The sequence below is a fragment of the Marmota marmota genome, unplaced genomic scaffold (genome assembly GCF_001458135.2).
Source record: "Marmota marmota marmota unplaced genomic scaffold, marMar, whole genome shotgun sequence".
Taxonomy (NCBI): Eukaryota; Metazoa; Chordata; class Mammalia; order Rodentia; family Sciuridae; genus Marmota; species Marmota marmota.
Window position 1 is genome coordinate 55,257,585 of NW_025999977.1, and position 24,360 is coordinate 55,281,944.

Genomic DNA, 24,360 nt, shown 5'->3' on the forward strand with positions numbered 1-24,360 from the left:
GGCAGAGGTGTGCAGGCCCAGGCACAGTGCAGGCAGACCCGTGGGCTTGGAGGGTGCTGATGGCGGGGTGGAGATGCAGGTCTTAGGCCCAGTGGGCAGGCGAGGCTGGTCTGGCTTTGCGCCAGCATCTCCACTACCCAAGTCTTCAAGGTCACAAAGCCTCCTGCGGCATTTTCCAAACAAAATCAGTTTTGATTCACTTAGAGGTTCTTAGGCTGGGTCTTGGTGGCTGTGGTTCCAGCTCCGAGGGGTCTGTGCCTTCCCCAGGGTGTTCTGAGCAGGGAATCCTCAGACAGCCCTGTCCCCGGTCTCTGCCTTCTGGGGTGGAGAGCTGACCTCCAGGTCTCTGAGAGCACTCAACCCCTTGTGAACCAGCAAAACCTTCCAGCTCATAAGGAATGCCTGTTGGCTTTAACTGCTGGATTTAGGTTGAAGTCTCTCTTGCCCAGGAGAATTCTTCCAAAAGTCTTCAATTTTGTACAACGTAAACAAGTTTGCCTCAAATTGCCTCTATTACTTCTATTTACATTGCACAAAATTGGAGACATTTAGGAGAATTGATAAGAATGAACAGGCCAGCACCCAGCAACCCCTGGCCCCCAGCCTCTGCCCTGGCCAGCCAAGCTATCCTTTCACAGGCTTGGCTCCACCTGGCTTCACGACCCCAGGGTGTCACGTTGTTGCCTCACAGATGAGAAACGGAGGCTCAGAGAGCCGGAACAGCTTGCCCACAGCTGTGCAGTTGACAGTGGGCTGGCACTTGGGCCAGAACCTGAGCTCTGCCACCTGGGCTCTAGGGAAGGGGTGAAGGGACAAATGCTCCATGAGTAACTTCTGTTCTCTACACTGAAAGTTCCTAATTGTATAAGGGCAATTGACAAGTTGCACGAAAATTGTGATTTATTGTGAAGTGGCATATTTCGCCAGTGATTCCTTAATTTAAAAAAAAAAAATCTGAATTAGCACAGAGTCTAGGTTTTGGCTAGAATATTATCTTTCTCACTCCAATTGATTTCAGGAGAGAGAGGGAGGGAGGGAGACGGAAAGGGGTGGGGAGAGAGGTAGAAGCAGCTGCCAGCTAGAGGTTCTACTTGCAGAAATGTTCTGTGGGTCTCGACAGGAAGAGGTTGAGAAATCCAAGCTGAGAAGTGACTGGATTCCACCTACTTCCTTTGATGATGTCTTTGCCACCTCCCTGCAAGTGGGTGCCATCTTAAAGGTCAGGAGATCTAGACTCTGGCAAATTTGGGACTTGCCCAGGGCACCTGGCCAGTGCTGTGGGTAGAGTAGTATCCCCCAAATGATAAGTTCACGTCTTGATCCCTGATGGCTGTAAATGTGGCTTTATTTGGATACAGAGAATTTGCAAGGCATAGAGAAGATGAAGCCTTACGGGTAGGCCCTAATCCAGTGACGGTGTCCTCACAAGAAGAGGGAGGTCTGGCCACTCTCAGAGGACACCAGGTAGTGATGGAGTGATGTGCCCCCAAGCCAAGGCCCATCAAGCAGTGCTGGCAGGCGGGAGCTGAAGAGAGGCAGGGAGGGGGCTGCTCCAGCACCTTCCTTCAGGAGGGAGCTGAGGGGGAGACGGGGAGGGGGCTTCGCAGACAGAGGAAGAACTGAGCAGGGGCAGGGAGGCAGACAAGGCCACCACTTGCTCAGACCTGGGGATGCGCAAGGTGTAGCCGGGTGCCAGAGCCAGGGGCCCGAGCCAGAAAGAGGACTTGAACTTGGGTGCTGCATCCATAATGGGGAGCCTCGAATCTAGAAGAGTGGCTCAAAGGAGCAGAATGGATGAAAGGACCAGGGACAGGCCAAAGGAGGGAAATGATCTTCCCTGTGACCCTGGTGGCTGCCCAGAGGAGGGAAGGAAGGCAGGAGTTCCCTCAAGAAGCAGGGTGCTTCAGAGGAAAGTGGGTCAGGCAATGATCTGGAGGTGGCCAGAGCTGGTGACTCAGACACTGCTGTCCAGGAAAGGGCAGGGTGCTGAGAAGTGCTGGGGGACCCTGGGGTGAGGGAGGGCAGGACCCGGGAAGGAAGTAGGGCGGAGACTGAGGGCTGGGGCTGTTAAGCTACAAATGAGGTGTCCACACAAGAAGACTTTGTGGTGACAAATAGCTGGAGGAGGAGTGATTCCCAACGGAACAGGGGGTGCTCATGTCATGTGGGCGGCCGAGTTATGCTGAAGGAGAGGAAGGGTCAGCCTCTCATGAATGTGCGTGGGAGTCTGGCTGCATCCGAGAAAGAGTTAATGATTAAGCTGCCTGCACCACTGCCCTGGGCAGGGGCTGACCCCAGTCCTCACCCGCCCCTTTGGTATGTGGCCCACACGGGGAGACGGCAGGAAGCTCAGACCGTGGCCCCAACAGCAAGGCGTCATAGTTTTGGAAACAGCTAGGACCGGAAATTAGTGAGGCTGATTAGGAAAATCGACTTGGCTTGACTCGAGTAAGTAAGGAGGAAGGAGAGAGCGAGGGAAAGGGAACGGGCATTCGATGGGTCCTCAGGTGAGGCGGGATCTGCAGGACTGAGGCTCCGAGTGTTAAGTAGTTGGCAGGAGCCTCTGCAGCTGGCAGGGCAGCTGAGATGGGAACGAGGGAGCAGGCTTGTTGTGTCCGACCCCAGCACGAGACCCCACAGCTGCCCAGACTTCACCAGGCGACTGAAGCAGCACAGCGGAGGCTCCTGGCTCCTGAACAGGAAATGGGGCCCCCAGCTCCCCCCTGCCTCAGCCCCTGGGGATTTTCTGGGAACAGCCACCATTACCTGCTCGGTGACCCTGAAGGCCTTGTGGCTTCTGGAGAAGGGTTAACGGAGCCTTCTTCCTGTAGGTGGGTAGATCAAATGAGGTTTCAGGATGCTGTTTGTCTGAGGGTTGCATATCGCTGGTTTCTAGAGACCTGAGCAACATTTAGGGTCTTCTGGATGGAAGGAGCAGGGCTGTGCCACGCCCCTAACTCTGGTGCCCCTAACCCAGCAAGCCTCTCCCAGGCTGTGGCTGCTGTCACTAGCTCCATCCCTTCCCCACATGTCCTGAGTGGGGGCCATGTCCAGGCCACCCTCTCTCTCTGCATCTGTGATGGGTGCCGCCACCCTTTTTGATAATGGTACTTGTGTCCCAGAGGCCCTCCTGAGTCCCTTAGGACTCTCACAACAATGCTATCTCATTCCTACTTCTGGGCCCCTATTGGTGTCCCCCAGACGCCCTCGTGGCCTGAATGCTTCCTGTTCTCCAGCCCCATCTCCCCTCTAGGGACCATGACCTAGATACCAGGAGTCTTCTCCCCACACTCAGCCCTTGTGGTTGATTCCCGCCCATGACTTACTAGGAAAGTCACCTCCTTGAAGAATGAGACACCCAAACAGGTGTCTTCACAAAACAAGATCTGTGGGGACTGCACCCAGGGACTTTTGCTCCCTGATTACAAAGTCAGCCCAAGGTGAGGGCCCTAAAGTCAGCTGGCTGCTCCCAGGCTCTGGCCTGGACCTAATGATGTCTCTGCGGTCACAGAATGTCCTGTAGGAATTACCTGGACTCTGGTGGTCAGAATAACAGCCCTCAGGGATGTTCGTGCCCAACGCCCCAGACCCTGATGATATGGCACACACCTGGCAAGGGGACTTGGCAGATGTGACTAAGTTAAGGATATGGAGACGGGAGATGATCTGGGCTACCAGGTGGGCCTGATGTAATCTAGAGGGTGCTCCCATGCAAGGCAGAAGATTGCTGATGTCCTCATGATGTCATGTGAGAACCTGAGTGGCGGCAGCTGGCTTTAAAGGTAGCAGGTAGCCAGAGAAGATGGAGAAGCCCCGTGAACAGGTCTTCCCTAGAGCCTCCAGTACACACAGCCCTGCCCACACCCTGAGTGGCCCACCGAGACCCGCTTCAGGCCCTGGCCTGCAGAAGCTGGGGGTGATAAATCCGTGTTCGTGATGATGTGTAGAGCAGCAGTAGAAAGCCGTCTATTCAGGCATCCTTCGCCTGACATGGTTCAGGGAGCCGTTCTCCATGTGCACAGGCCTGTGGTGAAAAAGGGGCCACAGGGCGTGAGGAACCCGTGAACCAGAGGTTCTGGAACCTTCTCTCACCTGGTCTTCCAGCAGGCAATGCCTCATTAGGGCCCTGCTCAGAGAACTGGGCTTTCTTCACCCTCCCCTAGCTAGCCTGAGCCCTGCCGCACAGCACTCCTCATTCCTCACGGCTCTGGGCCAGAGCTGCAGTAGGTGGCCGTTTTCTGGTTCTGGAAGCTGCTCCCTCAAGCTGAGCAGATAAGCCTGGGCCCCACAGCAGGAAGAGCAAAGGCCAGGTGTGAGCCCCCCGTCTTCTCCCAGGAGACCATGTCCCTGAGGCAGTGCCCACCACTGTGAAGCCTCCGTGGGCCCAGCCCTTCTCCCAAGGGAGGCATGTGGTGAGTGTGGGGTGGCCTGGGTTTGTGGGGCCACGAGAACGCCGGTAACTTTTTATCCAGGAGCAGTTTGCTTGAGGATTAACTGGGGTTCGAAATGCCCCAAGGTCTTGTGAAGGACATGTTTATGAGACTAAGTGGCCCAATGAGCAGACCTGTGTGGGAGGAAGCAATCTCTCAGGGGCTTTGGAGGGATCTCGGGTCCTGGGGAGACCATGGGCAGAGCAGGACAGAGTGGGGGTCCCGCAGCAAGAAAGGCCACCGTGGCAGGAATCTTTAACTTCCCGATTCCAAGCAAAAGAGCCCAGCTTCAAAACCTTCTCACAAGTCTTCTCTGTTCCAACAGGGTTGGGGTTTTATTTGCTTTCTTGGGGACTTCAGTCCATGCCCTGTGAGGTGGACCCCTAAGTTCTGGGAGTTTCTAGAAGGTGAATGACTCATTTTGGATGAAAGTGATCATATTTAGGTTCACTCAGAATAGGAGCCTTTTTTTTTTTTTAACTTTTATTTATTTATTTTTATGTGGTGCTGAGGATTGAACCCAGGGCCTTGCACATGTGAGGTGAGCGCTCTACCCAGAATAGGAGCCTTTTAAAAGTAATGCTCTTGGAAAATAAAAATTTGAGACTTCTGAGGTTAAAATCAGTAAAACCAATTGCAGTATCCTTTTTTTTTTTTTGGTACCGGGATTGATCTCAGGGCACTCAACCACTGAGCCACATTCCCAGCCCTACTTTGAAATTTAATTTAGAGGCAGGGTCTCACTGAGTTGCTTAGCACCTTATTTTTGCTGAGGCTGGCTTTGAACTCATCATCCTCCTGCCTCAGCCTCCTGAGGCGCCGAGATTACAGGCATGCACCATGGCACCCAGCCTGCAGTTCCCATTTTAAAGTACATTTGTTAGCACATATTCTATTATTTTATGAGTAAAAATCTTGTTTCCTGAATCTTAAAATGGAAGACTACTTATATATATCAGAGGTAGCTTGGCCTTTACAAGAAATTTTCAATGAAAGTATAATGTCCATACAGAGACATTTAATAATTACATGTGTATTGCTACAGGAAAGATCATGTCCCCTGCCTTTGGACCCTTAATATGACATAGAGGGTAAAATAGACAAACTCATAAAAATTTATGTAGGTGCTAAGAGTCTTTTCTATTGAACTTTCTATTAACTTCTTCCATCAGTTGCTGATCATCTATTGAGCACAGTCCTTCTGGGTTGTGGTCATAGGCACAGTTTTTGGAGGCCCAGCAGCCTGCTGTGGTCTGCACACGTCATTTCAGTCTGTGGTCACCAGGGCTTACTTAGTAGACTCTACAATGACCCTCAGTTCAGAGATGGGGAGATGGAGGCACAGCTGGGGTCGATGGCCGAGAGTCACAAGAATGGCTGCTGTTGTCTTGCTGTCCGGGTGGCAGGGAGGGCCTGCATCTCCTTTCCTCCTGCATGTGGCAGTGGCCAGGAGGTTCTGGGCATCTGGGATGCACCCCGGTGTGGAGCAGGCCTTTGTCATGTGTCTCCCCTGCCCCAGGGGCACGCAGCCTGCTGGACGAGGCAGGGCCAGGCTCCGACCCAGCACTGGCCAACTTTACCCCATCCATCGCACGGGGCTGCAGCAACGTCTCGGCCATCAGCGCTCGGAGTCCTGGGAGGAAGGGAAGTGGGAAGGTGACACATCTTTCATTTTAAATTTGCTACACCGACGTGTCAAGTAGAAATTAGAACCACGCTGGTTTCTGGATGTTCACACACCTAAAAAAGAAGAGAGGTGACAGGCAACACTTGCTCACCTCTTAGGTGCATACACATGACTTGGTGACTTAAAGGCACAGGGAGCACAGGCTCAGCAGTAGTGGTGATGTTGCCTTCACATAAGAACCCTGGGGGAGAAGCCCAGGCCCTGGTGTTCTAAAGAGGAGTGGTCCCTGGTGGTGACCACTTGACCCAAACATTGCCCCTGGGGTGACGGTTTGCCCGCTCCTCGGGCCTGCGTGGCTGGACACACTGACTCCCTGACCTTCCCTTCCTCCCTGGTCTCTGAGGGTGGCGGTGGCTGAGCACAGCTGGCCTCCTTCCGCTCTTAGAAACAAATGCTCCTGTATGACAAAGTGTCCGATTCCTTCTCTTCCAGGAAGTCTCATAGGGAGATGACTGTTGCCACCAAGGACACAGGGAGGACACAGAGTCGAGACTCACCCTCACCTGCTCGAGGCAGGCTCGGATGCCAAGGATGGTGACTGTGAGTTGTCCTCCGGGTGCCTCTCCTCCAAGCCTCACTGGCAGGTGGACCAAGAGACCGGCGGGGGCTGGTCTGCTCGGACACAGACTCTGTCACAAGGTCTGCCTGGGAGGTGGGCCGGGAGAGACCAACGGGGACCGGGTTTATGGGCAGAAACGAGCATGGAGGAGTGAAGCTTCCACCCCTCCAGGTGGCACCTGGAGGTCCCTCACTTCTGAGAGGCCTCGAAAGGTGGTCTTGGCGGTGACTTGTGAGTTGACTATCTGGTCACAGTTGGGGCTCTTCTCTTGGTGGCTGTGTGGCAGCTTCCCCAAAGCACAGAGCACACCATTCCTAATGCCATAGCCTATGTGACTCTCCTGTTCCTCGTGCTGCTGCTGGCCAGCCACAGCTGGGGGCTGGCTCTGGTCTGTGCCTGCCGCGAGGTGTGGGTGGGAGAAACGCATCTCTCTAAACGCGATTCACCGAGAAGGCTCAGTGAGTCCGGTTCCACAGAATCAAACGGGAAAACTAGGCAACTTCAACACTTGGCTGGTCAGTGTGCTGTCCAGGCAGAGGGAACATGCGGCCTGGGGCTGAGCAGTGCCCTGGCAGCTCAGACCCGAGCCTCTGGGTGTTTGGGCCTCATCTGCTGTGTGACCTCAGACATGCTCTAGAGGAACAGCTCGGGCTTCCCTGGCCTGCTCTGCAGAGTGAGAGGGGAGTGAAGCACGTGGGTGGTGGTCCATTGAGGCCTCAGCTGCCCCTCGTCCCTGCCTACCCACCCCCGCTGGTCCCATGATTCCCTCTATGGTTTCAACCCTCTTTTGGCCCTTATTATTTGTGTGGTTGTGAGCAAACATCACGACCTCTCTGAGCCTTGGCTGCCTGACCTGTAAAACTTCTGTGATGATCCTTGCTTCCAAAGGTGCACGAGAAGGTGCGGGGCATCTGAGCCGGCTGGCAGGCGTTTGCAGGGGATTAAAAGGACGTCACTTCTCTAACTTCCCGCTGTCTTTAAAAGTGGTCCCTTCTTTGCCCCTTTCCTGCTGTCCACACATTTCTGTCTCGGGTGGCTCTACGGAGCTTGGCCTGTGGGTCACCCTCTGCTGCACCTTGGTGGGTGCTCTCCCTGCCTGATGATCCCTCCTTGGTTCTAGCCACTTCTACAGCCCCCAGACCAGGGGAAGGGGCTTGGGAGGCCAAGAAGAGGGAGCTACAATGGCGCCTCTGAGCACCATGCCAGGCTCCCCAGTTAGGGCCTCCCGGCCTGGGCAGGGGCAGGCCTGGTGCCCCCTGGCAGGATGCTGGCAGCACAGAGCGCTTCTGAATATGAGGTTTCTTTTCTGCACAAAAGTAAAGAAGACCATGTTTTCACAGGGCTTTTCAGATGCTGTTGCCAGTCTCAGGGTGGCCTCAGGCACATGGAGACCGGGGTAGGAGGCTCCTGGGTCCTGAAGACTCAAGGACATGTGACGCTGTCCTGCAGGGTGTGAGCAGTTCTGGAATGGGGTCCTTTGGAAGGAAGGCATCAAAAAAAGGAAGGAAGAGGGACCTGCTATCTCCCCACCCCTGGGCTGTTGGGGATCTGCTTTTGACCTGGTCACCCCTCAGGGGCTGGGCTCCTGGCTTGGGGCCATCTGTGTGGCTGTGTGTCAGGACTGGCCTTCTTCCCTTAAGGAGGCCGTGGGGACAGTTGCTGCGGTGAGAAGGGAATTGGAAGGGAATTGCAATGAGATCCTGACCCTAGCACCCTGGCGCTGGGGAGCCTATTGAGGCAAGACATGGCGGGGGACATGACTCCAGAATAAGCCTGGGGTCCCATCTGTGGCTTTCTGTGCTCTGAGGTGGCAGCAAGACCGGCTGCTTTAACTCTCCCTTTCCTTTGCTGGCTGTGAGGTTGGGTGGCTGCGAGGGCGAGGGGGTCCCGGTGAGGCTGCTCCCTGAAAGGTGGGGGCCTCGATTGATTCGGCTTCCTCCGGGGCCAGTGCCAGAGATCTGCCTTCGCTCCCCAGGCCTGCTGGCACGAGGGGAGGCTGAGGTGTGGCAAGGCGTGTGGCGGCTCTGCACCTGGGCCCACGCCCAGCCACCGGCACTGGCCCTGACCCGCCTCAGCAGCCAGGCCCTCAGCCTTGAGATTTTATGGGGCAGGCAAGGGCAGGGTCCTCTCTGTTTGCCCACCCCACCTAGGTCAGTGCGAGCCTGACGGAGGTCACACAGCTCTTTATCACACCACTCCCTGTGTAGAAAAATCCCTGTAATTTGGGGATTTTCTTTTTATCTTTTAGTTTTATGGTTAAATGACTACGACTATGGTCTGTGTGTTTAGCTGTAGAGTTAAATTCCATATCCACCGAGATTTCTCTCTCGCTCTCACACAGACTTGGACACAAAGACACACAGACCCAGGCAGACACACAGAGCTCCTCTGCTCTGGTCTCCGCTGCCCCCTGTGGAGCTGGGATCATCCTGCTCTGGGTGCCCCTGGGCTGGTGGGTGCTTGTGAGGCCTGGGTCCCAGCCGAGGGGAGCGGGGTGGGCTGCTGGGGTGTGGGTGCTCTAGCCAGGGCCTTATTTTCTCTTTGGCTTCACTTTTCTGGTTTGTTTGCTGGAGCTCTTTATGAGGTTTCAATCGAAGAAATAGTTCTTCTGCTGAAAATCACTGGCCCACGTCTCACTGTGCTGAGGCCCTCAGGAGGGTGCAGCCAGCACCCATGGTCCCATGCTAATGCCAGCTAGCGGGTGGCTGACATGGGGGAGCCTGGGCTGTGGGCCGCAGCTATGTTAGGGGTGGGGTTGGAAGTGGTGCTGGGGCAGGAGACCTGGCTCTGCAGAGGCTTCCTGGGGAGGAATAGGGCAGTGTGCTCTCCTCGTGCTCTCTCCCCGGGGTCCACCCATCTGTCCATCACCCATCTGTCTGCTCTAACCCCCACCCACAGTCCATACACCATGCAGGCCACCACCAGTCCCAGCCACTGCTCCTGGTGGCTGTGAATTGAGGGCCCTGTGGGCTGAGCTGCATGACTCAGGTCATTGCAGCCTCTGAGACCAGTGGCTATGGACCTGGACCACTGCAGCAGGGCCTGAGGCCAACAGGAGGGACCCGGTCCAGGCTGGATGGAGAGTCCAGCCCTGCAGGCTGATCAGGGTGGGACCCAGGGTGGGCAACAACCAAGGCAGAGGTCCCAGAGTGCAGGCTGCTCTGAGAGGCCTCCTCTTGTGGTAGGGTGGTCCCTGCAGGACAGGGTCACAGGCGGGCATCTGGGTGGGCTGGGGGGCAGGGCCTCAACTNGGTCTCCCCCTGCCCCCTTTCCTCCCTCTCACCTCTCAGTCAGGCCCGAGTTGACAATGCACTTAATGTTCAACCTGCCCTGCCTCCCCGCCCGGGTGACCTTCCCTTGTTCTCCTTCTTGGTGTGACCCTTAACCTACTGCGTAACTCATTTATGTACCAAGTCTGTCACTTATTATCTATCTCCCCCCAGGTCATGGATCCTCCACCAGTGCCTATTTTGTGGATGAATTAGGCCTGCAAACCCTGAGCTTGGCTCTTGGGGACAAGGTCAATCCTTCCCCCACCTCCTATGAGGTAGGAAAAAATGGTGTGATTGTTGGAAATACGTGCATCTATCAAAAGGACATGAAATGCCTGCTCAGAGCCTGCATTCCTTCCAGAAAATACTTCAGGTAATGAGGCCCCATGAGTAGCAAGACTTTCAGTCACATTGTTTGTTCTGGGGCAAAGAAAAATGTCCCAGGTACTGGCAGAGAAGGAGAGGCACCATTACTGTGCGAAAGGGATGCATGTTAGCACCCGTGGTCCCCATGTACCACTGTCCCCCCTTTAGAGATAGCAAACTGAGGCTCAGGGAAGTTGACATCGTCCCTCCAGCAACTCTTGGCTTGGGCGAGTTTGCTGTTCAGGCTCCTCCAACGCCAGAAGCCTCCACCTGTGCCCCTCACCCCACTACCCTCCACCCAGAGCAATGTCGCTTCCTCATTCCAAATTCTCAGGAATGACCTGACACTTCCCTGGTTGTGCTGTGCCTCTGATCCCTGTGGTTCAGCTGTCCCTGAGGGGCAGCACCGGGCCTGGGGGCTCTTGGCGTGAGCTGCCGAGGCTGGTATGCGACACCAGCTCCTGGCACCAGGCAAGCACACAGGCCTGGTCTTAGCCTGGGGGAGGCCTGGAGATGCAGCTGAGTCCCTTTGGTCCTGCAGAGGAGCTGCTAGCCAGCCCCCGTCTCAGGCCACCTGGGGGGTCCCATGGTGGGAGGACCTGTTCCCACAGACCCTGGGCTTCTGTTTTCTCTGTGAGGTGAAGTGGGGCAAGACTGGGGACAAGGTGGCTCTGAGCTTGAGGAGTGCGAAGGGGGTGGTCGTGGTCCCCTTGGGGTGGCTGGAAGAGTCACTGGTTGGAGGAGCTGACTCCTGAGTGCTGCAGGATCCTGGGGACGGGTGTGAGGTGGGCTCAGTATTCAGCTTCCTATCCTCCGGGTAGGCCCCTGTCTTCTGCTGCACCCTGTCCTTTGCTGGTGCCTGGAACTTCTGCCATAGACACTCTCCTGCTCCCCTCTCTGGAGAATGGACCTTGTCTCTGCTGGGGTGCAGGGTGGGGGAGTTGAGGACCTAATTGCTTCTGAAGCACATTTTCAAGCAACTCTGATCATAGCCCCACTCCCATGATTTTCAGAAGGAGCTGTACCATCATCCCAAGCCCATTGTGGATTCCGCTGGTAAAACTGGTAGCTTCTTGCCTGGAAGGTCCTTGGCTGAGACTTTAGAGTTCCCAGGTCCCTCTACTAGTGTGCTCCTTGCCAAGGACTAAGGACTTGCCTCTCAGAGCCTGCATTCCTTCCAGAAAATTCTTCAGGTAACGAGGCCCTGAAATTCCCCATCCTGTAGGTCCCAACCCTGCTCCTGTGCTGCCAGGCTAAGCCCCCCACCTGGGTGGGTCCTAAGTCAACATGACGATGTGCTTATAAGAAGACAGCCATGTGAAGACAGAGATGGGGGACCCTGTGAGAAGCTTGAGAAATGCCTCTCCAAGGAAAGGAGTGGCCAGGATTGGAGGCCATTGCCAGTGATGACCTCTGCCACAGCCTCAGAAGGAATCAGCACCAGGGAATACATCTCTGTTGTTAAACCCAGCCAGCATGTGGTCACTTGTTACTGCAGACCTAGCCAGCGATACCTGGCCTTTCACACCATCAAGAAGGTGTCAAGGGAGAGGACAGAAGAATTTTTTAAAAACCTTTGAATAAAGTTTATCATCTTGGTTTTAGAGTTTTTATTTTTTTTTTAAGAGTTAGGCTCAGTGGCCTTCTTTGTCACTCTTGCTCAAGTCTTGCGTGTGGTGGGGTGAGCTGGTGGGCTTTCTGGGTTCCCCCAGCTCTTGCTGAGGACTCAGCCTCCCTCTGCGTGCCCTGCCAATGCCCACTCACCTCCTTGCCAGCTCCAGCCTTTCCATGCTGTGCCCCACCCCCAGTCTTTTCCCTGTGTCTGAAGCAGTGCTGCCAATAAGATTTTTTGTGTTGAAGAGAATGTTCTTTATCCACACTATTCAATATGGCGGCCACCAACTACATGTGGCTATTGAGCACTGGGGATGTGGCTGTTGTGACCTAGAAACTGGAATTTAGAAAGTATTTAGTAAAAGTGTTAATCAGGCTCATGGGGATAGTGGCTGCCATATTGGATAGTACAGATTTATGCGGCAAAGCCAAACAAAATTTCTGTGTTTGATGGATTTGGTATGACAGTAGAGGACTATGTTCTATCTGCCATCTTTACCTTAGTATCTCTTGCAAGTCTCAATTTTATTTCAAAGAGATCTTAGAACTAAATCAGCAGTAGTGATTTAAAGAAAAGAAAGTACTGGTTCTGTACAGCTGGGCCCTGTCATGAGGGAGGCAGCCTTTGTGGCTGTCCTTCCTGTCACAGGCTGAGACAGGTTGGGGAGAAAGGAGCTGTTTGTGAATTACTTGGGGTCTTTGGAGAGCTGGCCCCATGGGCTGGTCTCAGTCTCTTCCAAGTGGGCTCACAGCCTCCAGGGACAACACTGGCTAACCTGGGGACTCCTAGCCACCCAAGTTGATCTCCCAGGCCCTGCGGCCACAGGCTGCTAGAAAACAGATTGGGTTGGTAAAAATATGTGTGTGTGTTCTCAGGGAACCTGAGAAAATCACACCTCCACTTTGACAAAAAAATCTGTTTGTACCGCTCCAATAATCACTTGGTGGCTGGTGGGATAGCGGGCCATATGTCCGTGAAGTGGCTAGCCCAGGAGACACTCTACCTCCACCGCGCTTTGCAAAATACCTTTCTCTAGCTGATCAGTTTCAGAATAGAAAGAAATGAAGCCACCGGCCTTGGCTTCCAAGCATCATGCAGGAGAACACTGGCTCCTGGAGAGGGAGAGTGGGCCCGATGGACGGCCTCGGGAGTCTGGGGGTGAATGCAGCCAGCAACATTTTTAAGTTTGTCGGGGGTAAGGGAAGATGCTGGCACCCAGAGAGCAGGAAGCAGTCCTTGAGTGAGCGAGGAAGGCTCCATCTGCAGAAGCAGGACTGTTTGGGGGTGATTTCGCCTCCTGGGAACGCGGCTTCCATCTCCAGGAAGTGGTGTGTCTGAGACCCTCGAGGGTCTCGTGATGTTCCATCTTGTAACAGGAGGAGGCACTGTCAGGGACTAGAAGGAAATTCTCCTTCAAAGATTAGCCTGACAGCCCCCTGGGAGACATCCTGCCTGGGAGGCATCCTGCAGCTACCTATCTCCCTGAGACATCCTGCGGCCACCTATCTTCCTGAAACCTATCTTCCTGAAACATCCTGCGGTTATCTCACCTTGTGCAGACATCCAGCAACTGCCGATGAGAGAGCTTCCCCATCCCCAGCATATAAATACCCCTGTGTGAACAATAAAAGTTTGCAGCTTGATCAGAACTCCTGTCTTGCTGTCATCCTTCTGTGTCTCTTGTCCCTTCATTCCTCCCCACCTAGGTTCGCTGCCCACGTTGATGTGTCCTGCCGGACGGGACAAGGCACCTGTCCATTGCAAGACTTGCTCTTTCTCTATGTCCCTGTCCCTTGTCTGGTGTCAGCTGTTCTGGGATAATGAGCACCCTGCCCACGACTGCTTCCCGCTCGAGCCTGCCTCTTCAGCTAGCTTTGGGACCTCAGGCAGATACGATGCTGTGGGTCTTGATGTTCTCACTCGTGACCCTGAAGAATAGCCTGAGACGACATCAAGGAATGCAGCAAAAGCTGGGTGCGGTGGCGCACGCCTGTAATCCCAGCGGCTCTCAAGTTCAAAGCCAGCCTCACCAATTTATCTAGGTCCTAAGCAACCCAGCAAGACCCTGTCTCTAAATGCAATATTAAAAAGGGTTGGGCATGTTGCTTAGTGATTAAGCCCCTCTGGGTTCAATCCCAGGTACCAAAAAAAAAAAAAAAAAAGGCAAAAATTTAAACAAGTAGTTGACGCCCATGTCCATTTTAGTTTTGATATTAAAAATCTGGGTTCTCAGTTTTCTGTGTGTTGTAATCAAGATGCCCCCTCCTCCTTTCATTAATAAAGTTCTGATGGCTGTGTGGCCTTAGTTCAATGGCTCTGCTGAAGATCTGATTTGGGGACGTGGTCTCAGCCAGTCTTGAGCTGCCCTGAGCTGCCAAGCTTGCTGATTCTGGGGTCCTGCTCCAGCACCTTTCCATCCCCCCAAGGCACGAGGAGACCCTGGTGGAGCTCTGTGCACATCAGCTTCCTGGTGCTGCTGCTCATGGCCCCCTGTGGCTGCTGGGGGGCTGGAGTACAGTGCCTGAGAAGCATTGCCTGGAGGCCACCCCCCAGAGCCCCGCCGGCTCCTACCTGAACTGGGGAGGCTCCCATGTCCTTCTACTCCAGCTGCCTCCCAGAGGGCCACCCGTTCAGTCTGCAGATCTGACCCACCTCCTCCTCTTAACCCCCTGCTCTGGGGAGACAGTCCTGCTTGGATCCTCTCCACTTCTCCCAGCTGAACGCAGTTTTCTTTCCAGTCTCGTGCCCCGTAGGCAGCACTGCTGCAAGGCTCCCCACCCCCACCCCACCTCTACCTACACTCTCTCTCTCCCGGAAAAGACCCAGAGCCCAGCCAGCGTCAGCTCGTGAGGCACCGCTATGACCTGTCTTTGCATGCCGCACCACAGGCAGAGTCTGAGGCTACCTCCACTGGGTATCTAAAACCTCCATACACCTGGATTAGAACATTCTGGAATTTTTATTTGTATGTTTTCTTTTTTTAAGGCAGGATCTTAATATGTTGCCCAGGCTGGCCCCCAGCTTATGATCCTTCTGCCTTGGCCTCCCCAGTAACTCAGATAATAGGCACGTGCCACTGTACCTGGCCACTCATGGCATTTTCTTGTAACTGCTTTTTAGAGCCTGACTTTCCCCACTAGATAGGTTAAGGGTGTCACTGTGTGCCAGTCACTGGGCCAAGAACTGGAGAGTGCCACCATCTGTGAGAAAGGTACTAGTGTAATTTCTATTTAAAATTATAATGGGGAGACTGAGGCACAAAGAGGTTAAAGAACTTGCCTGAGCTCCCACAGCCAGCAAGTTCCAAGGCCGCAGGTGGGACTGCTCTGCTTTATCCTCTGTGGCCTACATTGTACCTCCTGAATGCTGGTCCACAGTGCATGCTCATTAAGGGCCTGTGGTGCGCTCTTGGGGATGAGTTCTGTTCTCAGTTTTCCTCCATCCTCTTGTACCTGCTTCCACCTCGGCTTCCCTTAGAAATCCCCCTACTTCCCCTTCCTGGTGAATTTCTTAATTGTAAGGTTTTCACCATACTTTGTTGAAATTTGATTTTGTTCCTAAAAGTGAGCACTGTTCCTCTTACCTAGTCACTCCCAGGGGTGCCAGCGCTGCCTGGGATACTTTGATTGGCTCCCTTAGGATCTGATGGCAGTCGGCTCGGAGGCCATGCAGGGAGACGGTTTCCGGGACATTCCATTGCCGTCTGTGCAAAGCTGACGTCACTGAGGAGATGCCACTAACACCTGCTCCCTGAGTACTTTCCCCAACATCGCTTTAAAGCATGCACTTTGAAGCTCTGTACCCTGAATGGCTGCCATGTGTGGGGAAGCAGAGGGGGTGCTGTCCTAGGGCGGTCCTGACAGTGCCACAGACCGGGTGGCTTCAACGGACGAACTTGTCCTCTTAGCACCTGGACGCTAGAAGTGCAAGGCCAAGCGCCAGCAGCGTGGCTCTCTCCAGAGGCCTCTCTCCCTCTTGCACGTGGCATCCTCTTTCTGTGTCCTCACGTGGTCAACCCCTGTGCATGTCAATGTCCTAATCTCTTCCTAACAAGGACACAGATTGCATCAGGGTCCACCCTCGTAACCTCGGTTAACTTTCATACCCTTGAAAAGCTCTGTCTCCAAATGCAGTCCCCTTTTGGGCTACCAGGAGCTACAGTTCAACACAGGGATCTTGGAAGACACATGTCAGCCCCAAAGGACACTGGAGGAAGCTCTGGCGGTTCCCAGCTCTGCATCCAGCATTCTGTGGCCTCAGCGAATCCCTGCCCCTCTGGATGTCCGTTTCCTTATTATGAAGGCAGAGGGTCCGACAGGGTCACCCTGGGCCCTCACAGCTAAGCCTCATTGAGTGGCGTGGTGAAGGACACACTGCTCCCATGACCCAGGCAACAGGGAGTTTTCACCCGTCAAGGCCACTAATCCCGTGAGCGCTGATGTTTCTCAACATTTGACAACAAACTTTATGATCCCCGTTGGCAGGTGAAGTGCTTCTCCTCAGCCAGAGCGGCCAGCCGCAGTGCCCAGGCTGGACACATCCCGGGGGAAGCCAGGTCTGGTCTTTTGCAGTGTTTAGTCCCGAGGTGGCAGCTCCAACTCCCACTGAGGGAAAGAAGGTGTCTGGTGTTTTCTGAGGGAACAAAGGCATTTTCTGTTCAGGGTGGCTCTGTACACAGGCACTCCTGAAGATCAAAGCCAAGACAAACCAACCAGGGGATGAGAGTCAGAGAGGACAGACAGGCCCTTCTTGTTGTGGGTGTGGAGGGGGACTGGCCCGGTGACCACACGGCTTTGGCCAGCCGGGAGCCCCGGGTGACTTTCAGGATCCCGAGGGTCACATGTGCACTCAGTGCTCCAACACAAGCCTGAAGCAGGGGCGGGTAGCCTTTCCCGTGCTGAGCAGGAATGTGCTGGGTTGTGCGGTGCCCGGGCTCCGTCCTGCCTTCCCAGGTGGCAGTTGAGTTAGACCAAGCTGGTGTCCTTTGTCAGGGGCAAAGGGGACAAGAAGCAGGTGTTTAGTTCTCTCAACAGGACCCTGCCCTCCCTCAGTAGCTGACCTGGAGGGGGCTCCTTGGTTTTCTTTTTACTTTTTGAAGTCAGTTTTTTTTTTTTTTTTTGCAGGTAACTGAACAGAATCTTCACTTTGTTATCCACAAAACTGCCATACTGACACCCAGGAGGAGTCGTAAGGACAGATGAGGCCTTGGGATGCAGAGCCAGGTGGCAGCCCGGCCTTACTTGGCTAGTTGGAGTGTCCATTGATCTGGGTCAGACTGGCTGTGCCTGCGTGAGGGGATCTTCTTGTCGAGACACTGTGTTAGCTCTTCTTGAGCCCAGCGTGGTCATCTTCATTTTTTCTTTGAGGTTCAAAAAGTTTTAATTGACACATAATAGTTGTGCATATTTATGGGTACAGTGTAGTAATCAATACGAGGATACCTCCTACAAGGATCAAATCAGGGTGATTAGCATTTTCAGTTCCTTAACATTTGTCATTTCTTCGAGTTGGGAAACTTCAGATTCCTCTCGTCTGTTCTTTAGTCAAATATGAAATACATCGTCGTAAACTGTAGTCACTTGACGGTGCCATAGGACACTGGCACTTACTCCTCCTGCTCTGCTGTAGTGTGGTCATTTGTGACCACCTGTGGTCATAGAGTCTTCCTACTGTCACGGCGTGGGCAGGCTTTCTCTTCCCTGACCCTCTGAGATCAGTGCTGTATTTCTGTTCAGGCTGTTGCAGATCAAGTGGAGGCCATCACGGCTTACAGTCGAAGGTCACTCAAATTATAAGAGAACAAGGGAAGACACTAGGACTGCTGTACCCAGGGACCAGGCTTGCTCTTCAGTCAGCGTCTTATGGACTTGCCTGCAGGAACCTGTGTCAGCCCTGCAATGGCCACTGTGGCCCTGGGGCCTCTCCAGTGCGTTGCTGGGCACCCGAGCGTGCTAGCTTACATTCGGTATGGATACACTGTGCATACGTCTAGTTAGCGGGGTTGCTGTGTTATTGAGGGGTGCGCTCCACATTTGTAACACCATTTACGTGTGATCCACTTAAAAGAAGCGTGCCTTCAAGACCGAGACTGACTCAGCCCAGTGGGGCCTGATTACTTAGGGGTTATTTGGCATATTTCCAATGTTCGCAAAGGACCAATGTATTCTCTGGTCGCGGGAAAAAGTAAATTGATGGAGAATGTCCACAGCTGGAATTCCAGCAGGCAACAGAAGTTTGGTTTGTGAGAGGTGACAAGGGACAGGCCGGTGAAATCAACTGCTGCTCTGTCTGCAACTCTCTGTGTCCTGCAATTCCCCCAAGCACCTGAGGTCCTCGTGGCTTCGGGATGGGCCTTAACAGGGCAGGAGTTTTCTCCTTTGACAGTGGACTTTGCTCTCTTCTCCACCCGCACCGAACAACAGAGTTGTCAGATCAGCTGGGAGTTGTGTGAGGTTTTGCCCTGAGGAGGTGCAATCAGAAGGACTTGTACTTTGCTCTTCCCCACAGGCAAATGCCTTCCCAGGACAGAGGGCAGGTAAACAGAAACTCCAAAATGCATGTGACCTTGCAACCTTTGCTTTGGGCTTCTGCTTGAATTGTGCCGACTGGGGGCAGATGTAGCAAAATCCAAGGGACACACACCTCAACATGTGAGAAGGGGTGCCCTCCGGTCCTAACACGTAGGAATCTTGGCACCACCCACAGAACTGGTAGTACTTAGCACACGGCTGGGGCCGAGAGTGTCTCCCGGACTGTTTTGGAGCGTCAGCTTGTAGGTGGTAAGACCAAAGGCTGCCAGGGCAACAGAACAGGAAGACGCCGGTTTTGGTAGTTTTGAATCTTGTTCTGACACAGACCCAGTGACTGTTATGGGCTAAATTCTGCCTGTCCCCCACCCCCACCCCCACCCCATCTCCATTCACATGTTGAAGCCCTAACCCCCAAATGTGGGGGTATTCAGAGATAGTTTTGGCGTGGTGATGGAAGTCAAGTGAGGTTGTAAGGAATGGGTCCAAATGTGATGGAATTGGTGACATTATGAGAAGGGTAAGGAAGAGAGAGAGGAGAGAAAGGTGGGGGGGGGGAGAGGGAGAGAATTCTCTCTGTGAGGATGTAGCAGGAAAGCAGGTGTCTGCAAGCCAGGAGGAGGTCCTGCATCAGACCCCAAGTTTGCCCAAACTTGGGTCTTGCCCTTCCAGGCTCCAGAACTGTGAAAAAATGAATAGGTGTTGCTTAAGCCACCCCATGTGTGGCCCTGGTTCCGACAGTCCAAGTCAGCAACATGGTGACTTGAGACAGTGTTCCACCTCTTGGTGCTTCTCAGCAACCTCTTTATGTCACATGAAGCTCATCACCCTGGCCTTGAAGGTGGTGGACGTGCAGTGGAATGACATTTGCAACACGACTGTCTCACCGAGGATGCACATGAAAGCTGTTTTCTGCTGGTCTGTGACCTCCCACCACCAAGGCCACACCTTATCCATTTCTGTGCTCTGACGCCTGACACAGGGGAGGTTCTCAGTACATGTCAGCTGAAGAATGGACGGAGGGTGGACAGACCAGTGGGGGCCGGTGCTGTGAGCTGCTGGGGTGCCCTGGTTGGCTGTACTGAGCCAGTTAGTCACAAATAGTTGTGACAGGGAATCCCTGGGCATGGGGGCGCATGGCCCTGCCCAGATGGAAACCCAGCCCAAGGCTTGCCAGGCTCGAAGAAGATCAGCCTCCCCTGAGGAAAGCCAAGAACCAATCTCAACGAGGAGAAATGTTCCCCACATATTTTCTAGGCATTGTTCCACTGGGATCCTTGACTCGGCCTCTCTCCTCAGGAGGAAGGAGCAGAGGAGGAGACTGAGCCACCAGGGAAGGCCATGGGTGGGGCCTCCCCTGGCCTCCAGGTCGCTGGGCAGGCTGGACCCTGCTACTTACACGCTGGTGATCCCACTCAGGTTAATCAACCTGCCTGAGCCTCAGTTTCTTCATCTGGAAAATCGGGATAGAAGCCCAAGGTCGCAGGGTGTTTGTGAGATTGACGTGCTGTGGCGAATGCCCAGTATCAAATGCTGCTTGTGGGAGCTTTGAGGTGGGCGGTGATTGAGGATTTGGGAGTCCTGCAGGGAGAGGGAATAATCGGGAGGAGAGGAGGGGTGGCCATGGGGACACATGGCCTACCGTGCCCAGGGCTGGCTCTGGCTCTGCAGACACTGTGGCCCCTGCATCCCTGTAAACTTCTACTGCTTCCTCTCTGTGCCAGGCTCTGTGCTCCGGGTCACTGAGCCAGGGACCTTGTCCAGGGCAGCCCAGGAGGCTGGCCCCCTGGACGCATCAAGGAAAGACAAGAGGCTCTGCTGTGGTGCTGTGCGGGCAGCTTGGGCCTAGAGGCCCCCGGCTCATCGGGCAAGTGCTGTCCCTGCTGCTCACCTCCCTTTCTGCTGCATTTCCCACCCTTAGGAGCTGCCTGGGATTCCCGCCCGTCCTGCCTGCCTGCCCCGGGTCCTGGGCCACTCCTGCAGCTACGGGGGGCCAGGCTCTGGCCGTTGCTCACTCTTGGTGGCTTTTCCTGTAGCTCCCGAGCCCTGCAGGCGTTGGTCCGCCCTCTCTGCCGCCCACACAGACAGGACTCGGCTGGGCTGGGTGGAGGCGGCCCTGGGAGCTGTGACTCAGTGCTGTCAGTCCGACTTTGGGTTTCTTTTGAAACAGGGCACAAGGCATGCTGGAGCAGCATCTTGGTGACCCCCGTGCTCCTGGCAGCAGGTCCTGCTCCTGAGCACTGGACATCCAGCCACAGCCAGGAACCCAAGACCCCAGGATGGAAGCTGCTCTGCCTGGCGCTGTCCCCTGGGCTCTTCCGTGCACCAGGCCAGCAGCCCACTCCCCAGACCCAGCCCAGCCCCCACCACGAGGCACCATCATGTGATCACACCCGCAGAAGGGGGCCTTCTCCATCCTTTCTGTGTCCTCAGGGTCTCTCCAGAGTCACAAGACGTCACAGCATCAGCCAGCACCTCGGAGGGATGAGTGGTTCTTGGCTGGCAGAGTCACCAAGTTAATTTATGATGGCATTTTGTTTTCTTTACAAGGAATACGGGAAAGGCTATCTTTCTAAATCCACAGAGCCCATGCCATCACTGCTCATCTGGAGGAGCGAGTCCTCATTGACTTTCTGATGGGTTTGGCTGGGCAACACGAGGGTTTATCATTTAGGGCATTTGCCCATCTGAGGCCTGACGGAGGAGCTGGGTGGGACACAGCAAGGCCATTAGGGTAGAGAGGACCTCGGGGATCATAGCCCTTTCTTTTACCAATGAGTACAACCAGGAGTGGGGACTTGTCTACGGTCCTGTCCATGGTGAGTGGGACCAGGCCAGAACTGCTCCACTTACCAACCTTCCAGAGGGTTCTTATCCAGATGGAGCTTGGGCAGGCACTGCCTGAGCCAACAGAGGAGGGCTGAAGAGGGAGGGACCCTGACTTAGCCTCTGCAGGGGAGGAGGGGAACCAGAGCAATTGCCCCTTGACTTTGTTAGCAGAATCCCATGCCCTGAAGTATGCCACGGAGATTTCTCTCCAAATATAGACAATAAAGATCTGCTTTGGGCTGCATGGGACATCTCTTAAAGCATTTCTCATTGAACACCGTGAGAAAGTGGTATTCAGGATTTTCTTGCTACACTACAGGTGGTTTGAGTGTGTGGCCACAGGTTCTGCAGTGGAGACGCGGGGTAGAGTTTGGTCCTCCTCTGCTCTCAGTGTCACTGAATCCGGGTCTGGGCCTGGTGGCTGTAGTCACACATCTGAGGGACTTTTCCCTAAACTGGAGCTTTACAGCAAAGAGCTTGAAACTAGGGGCAAAGCCATAGTGGGTCAGATACCAGCCTCGCCTGAGCAAGAATGCAAGTCATAGCTGCCTGTTAGACCGGGCGTTGTCCCAGGGACAGAAGGCCATCCACCCAGGATGCTTCCTGGATAGATTCCCGGCTTGGCAGGAAAGCTGGGCTCAGCACCCCCATGTCCCCCATCTCTGGGAGCATCTGGCCTTCAGACCTTCCACTGTGGTCCCAATGGCCAGGGGACCAAAGGGGAGAGTTCTGCAGCTTTCCTGAGAGGAGCAGATCTCATCCATCTGTGAGTGCTGGTTCTTCAGCCTGAAGCAGCCCTGTGTCTTCACATCGCTGTCACCTTCACTGGGGACCCTGTGCCAGGGAAGCTTCTAAGAAGGTTTCAGAGCACAGTTGGAAATACAGGTAAATGTGAAGCAGCTTCAGAAGATCAAAAAAGTTGATGGCCTATTGTCAGCAGATATTGGGCCTCAGAATTCTGCATCTTTTCGACAATAGGAGGTGATGTCTGGTACCGAGAGGCACAGAAAACAGAGGAGCAGGAACCTGGCTGGACAGGCAAAGCAACAGGACTTGCAGGGGGTTGGAGCTGCTGTACTGTGCCCCAGACATTGGGTTCATAATAAAATAACAATAATAAAAATGCAGCAGGCTTGGCAGTTCTACTAGAGTGCACATCCAATCTCCAACCAGTTAAATACTTACACCTAAAGTTTGGAGATTTGGTCACCTTAAGACAATGTGGCTCCCCCCAGTCACCAGCAGTATCTGCAATCTCCATGTGAACATGGCCTGCTGTCCCTCATGGAGGGGAAGCATCTGGCTTTTCTGCTGAGATCATCAGATGTTTTCCTTGAGGTCATCAGTGGGAGACCCAGGAGTCCTAGGCTGTGGTGTCCCCGTGGCACTCTCTGGGTTTGAAACGGCCTGTAAATAATGAGTCTTCACATTTGCTCTCTCTTTCACACAAGCACCATATTTTCTAAATTGTGATAGAACTCACGTATCATAGAATTCACCTCTATAAAGTGTACGATAGAGTGGTTTTTAATATATTCACAAAGGCGTGCAAACTTCACGACTAATTCCAGAACATTTTTTCTCACTCCAGAAAGAAACCCCACACGCCTCAGCCGCAGGCGCTGCCATTTCCTCGGGCCTGCAGCTCCCGCCACCCACGAATCGACCCCCTTCTCCAGGGGTTTGCTCTATTCCCTATAAATGGCATCACACAGTATGTGACCTTTAGAGTCTGGCCTCTTTCCCTGAGCACAATGCTGTAGCCTGTGTTAATCAGTCACCCATTTAGTGGCCAGCAGAGTCCCGTTGTGTGGACATGTCACAGGTGCTCGTCCATCCTCCACGGCGGGACCCTCGGGGCTCCCTCACGCCCAGGATCAACGGGGCTACTACGCAGGTCCCTGTACAAGTCTTCACGTGGACACGTTTCTCTCCCTGGGGAACACACCTAGCTGTAGAATTCCTGGGTCAAAAGGGAACCTTATGTTCAACTCTTTGAGGAAATGCCAAACTGTCTTCCAAAATGGCCACAGCATCTCACACATTCCTGCCACAAATGTGCAAGGGCTCCAGTTTCTCCACATCTTTGCTACACTTGCTGTGGCCTGTCTTCTTAATTTTAGCTCTTAAATGGGGTCTCAGTGTGGCTTTGATTTGCTTTTCCCTAAGAGTAGTGGTGTGGAACATTTTTTTCACTGAATTCACCATTTGTACATCTTTGAGAAATGTTAAATCAAATATTTTGCCCATTTTTGAATTACTTGTCTTTTAATTGTTGGCTGTAAGAATTCTTTATGAATTCTGAATACTAGCCCTTTATCAGATACTTGATTTCCAAATATCTTCTCCCATGCTGGGTCATATTTTCACTTTCCTGATGGTGTTCTTTGTCACAAAAAATGTTAAATGATTTAGATAAAGTTCAATTTATCTATATAGCTTTTGTTTTTGTGCATTTGGTGGTACTTGTAAGAAATAATTGTGTAATCCAAGGTTATGCAAATATATGTTTGTATTTTTTTCTAAGAGTGTTTTAGTTTTACCTCTTAACCCTTGGATATTTTTATCTTTAAATTATCTGGCTTTGGGCTGGGGATGTGGCTCAAGTGGTGGCGTGCTCACCTGGCATGCACGTGGCCCTGGGTTCGATCCTCAGCATCACGTGCATATAAAGATGTTATGTCCGCCGAAAAACAAAAAATAAATATTAAAAAATTCTCTCTCTCTCTCTTTAAAAAAAATTATCTGGCTTAAAAATCAGGGAACACTTCTATGCTCAAATAATTTTTATTTCTATAAAGCAAAAAAAAAAATTGTTGGGCTTGGCAGTGCAGTCTGTTATCCCAGTGACTTGGGAGGCTAAAGCAGGAGAATCTTAAGTTTGAGGTCAGCCTCAGCAACTAAGTAAGGCCCTAAGTAACTTAGCAATAAACTGTCTCAAAATATAAATAAATTAATAGAAAGAGCTGGGGATGTGGGTTCTCTTAGTGGCTAAGAGCCCTGGATTCAATCAGATCAGAAAAACCAAACCAAACCAAACCAAACCAAAAAAAAAACCTAAAGAAAATAAAAAGG

At 53.3% G+C, this 24,360-nt stretch overlaps 1 protein-coding gene across 31 annotated transcripts; it reads left to right on the forward strand.

The window, feature by feature from the left end:
• The first annotated feature begins 1,128 nt into the window (after positions 1–1,128).
• Positions 1,129–23,811, forward strand: LOC107137518. Of its 31 annotated transcripts, none has more exons than XR_007348229.1 (7): positions 2,282–2,448; positions 6,550–6,756; positions 10,120–10,321; positions 17,053–17,295; positions 17,665–20,009; positions 20,627–22,170; positions 22,264–23,811. XR_007348229.1 is itself a non-coding variant. In XM_048804877.1 (5 exons), exons 3-5 carry the CDS (start codon positions 6,640–6,642, stop codon positions 11,892–11,894), a joined length of 825 nt encoding a protein of 274 aa, XP_048660834.1. In that variant the 5' UTR covers positions 2,298–2,448; positions 4,336–4,412; positions 6,550–6,639; the 3' UTR covers positions 11,895–11,918. The 31 variants fall into 31 exon arrangements, 5 of the variants coding, with proteins under 5 accessions (XP_048660836.1, XP_015335490.1, XP_048660834.1 ...); XR_007348230.1 differs by having other exon boundaries at positions 22,877–23,811; XR_007348232.1 differs by having other exon boundaries at positions 2,285–2,448; positions 17,665–18,464; positions 19,714–20,009; positions 20,627–23,811.
• The last annotated feature ends 549 nt before the right edge of the window (positions 23,812–24,360 follow it).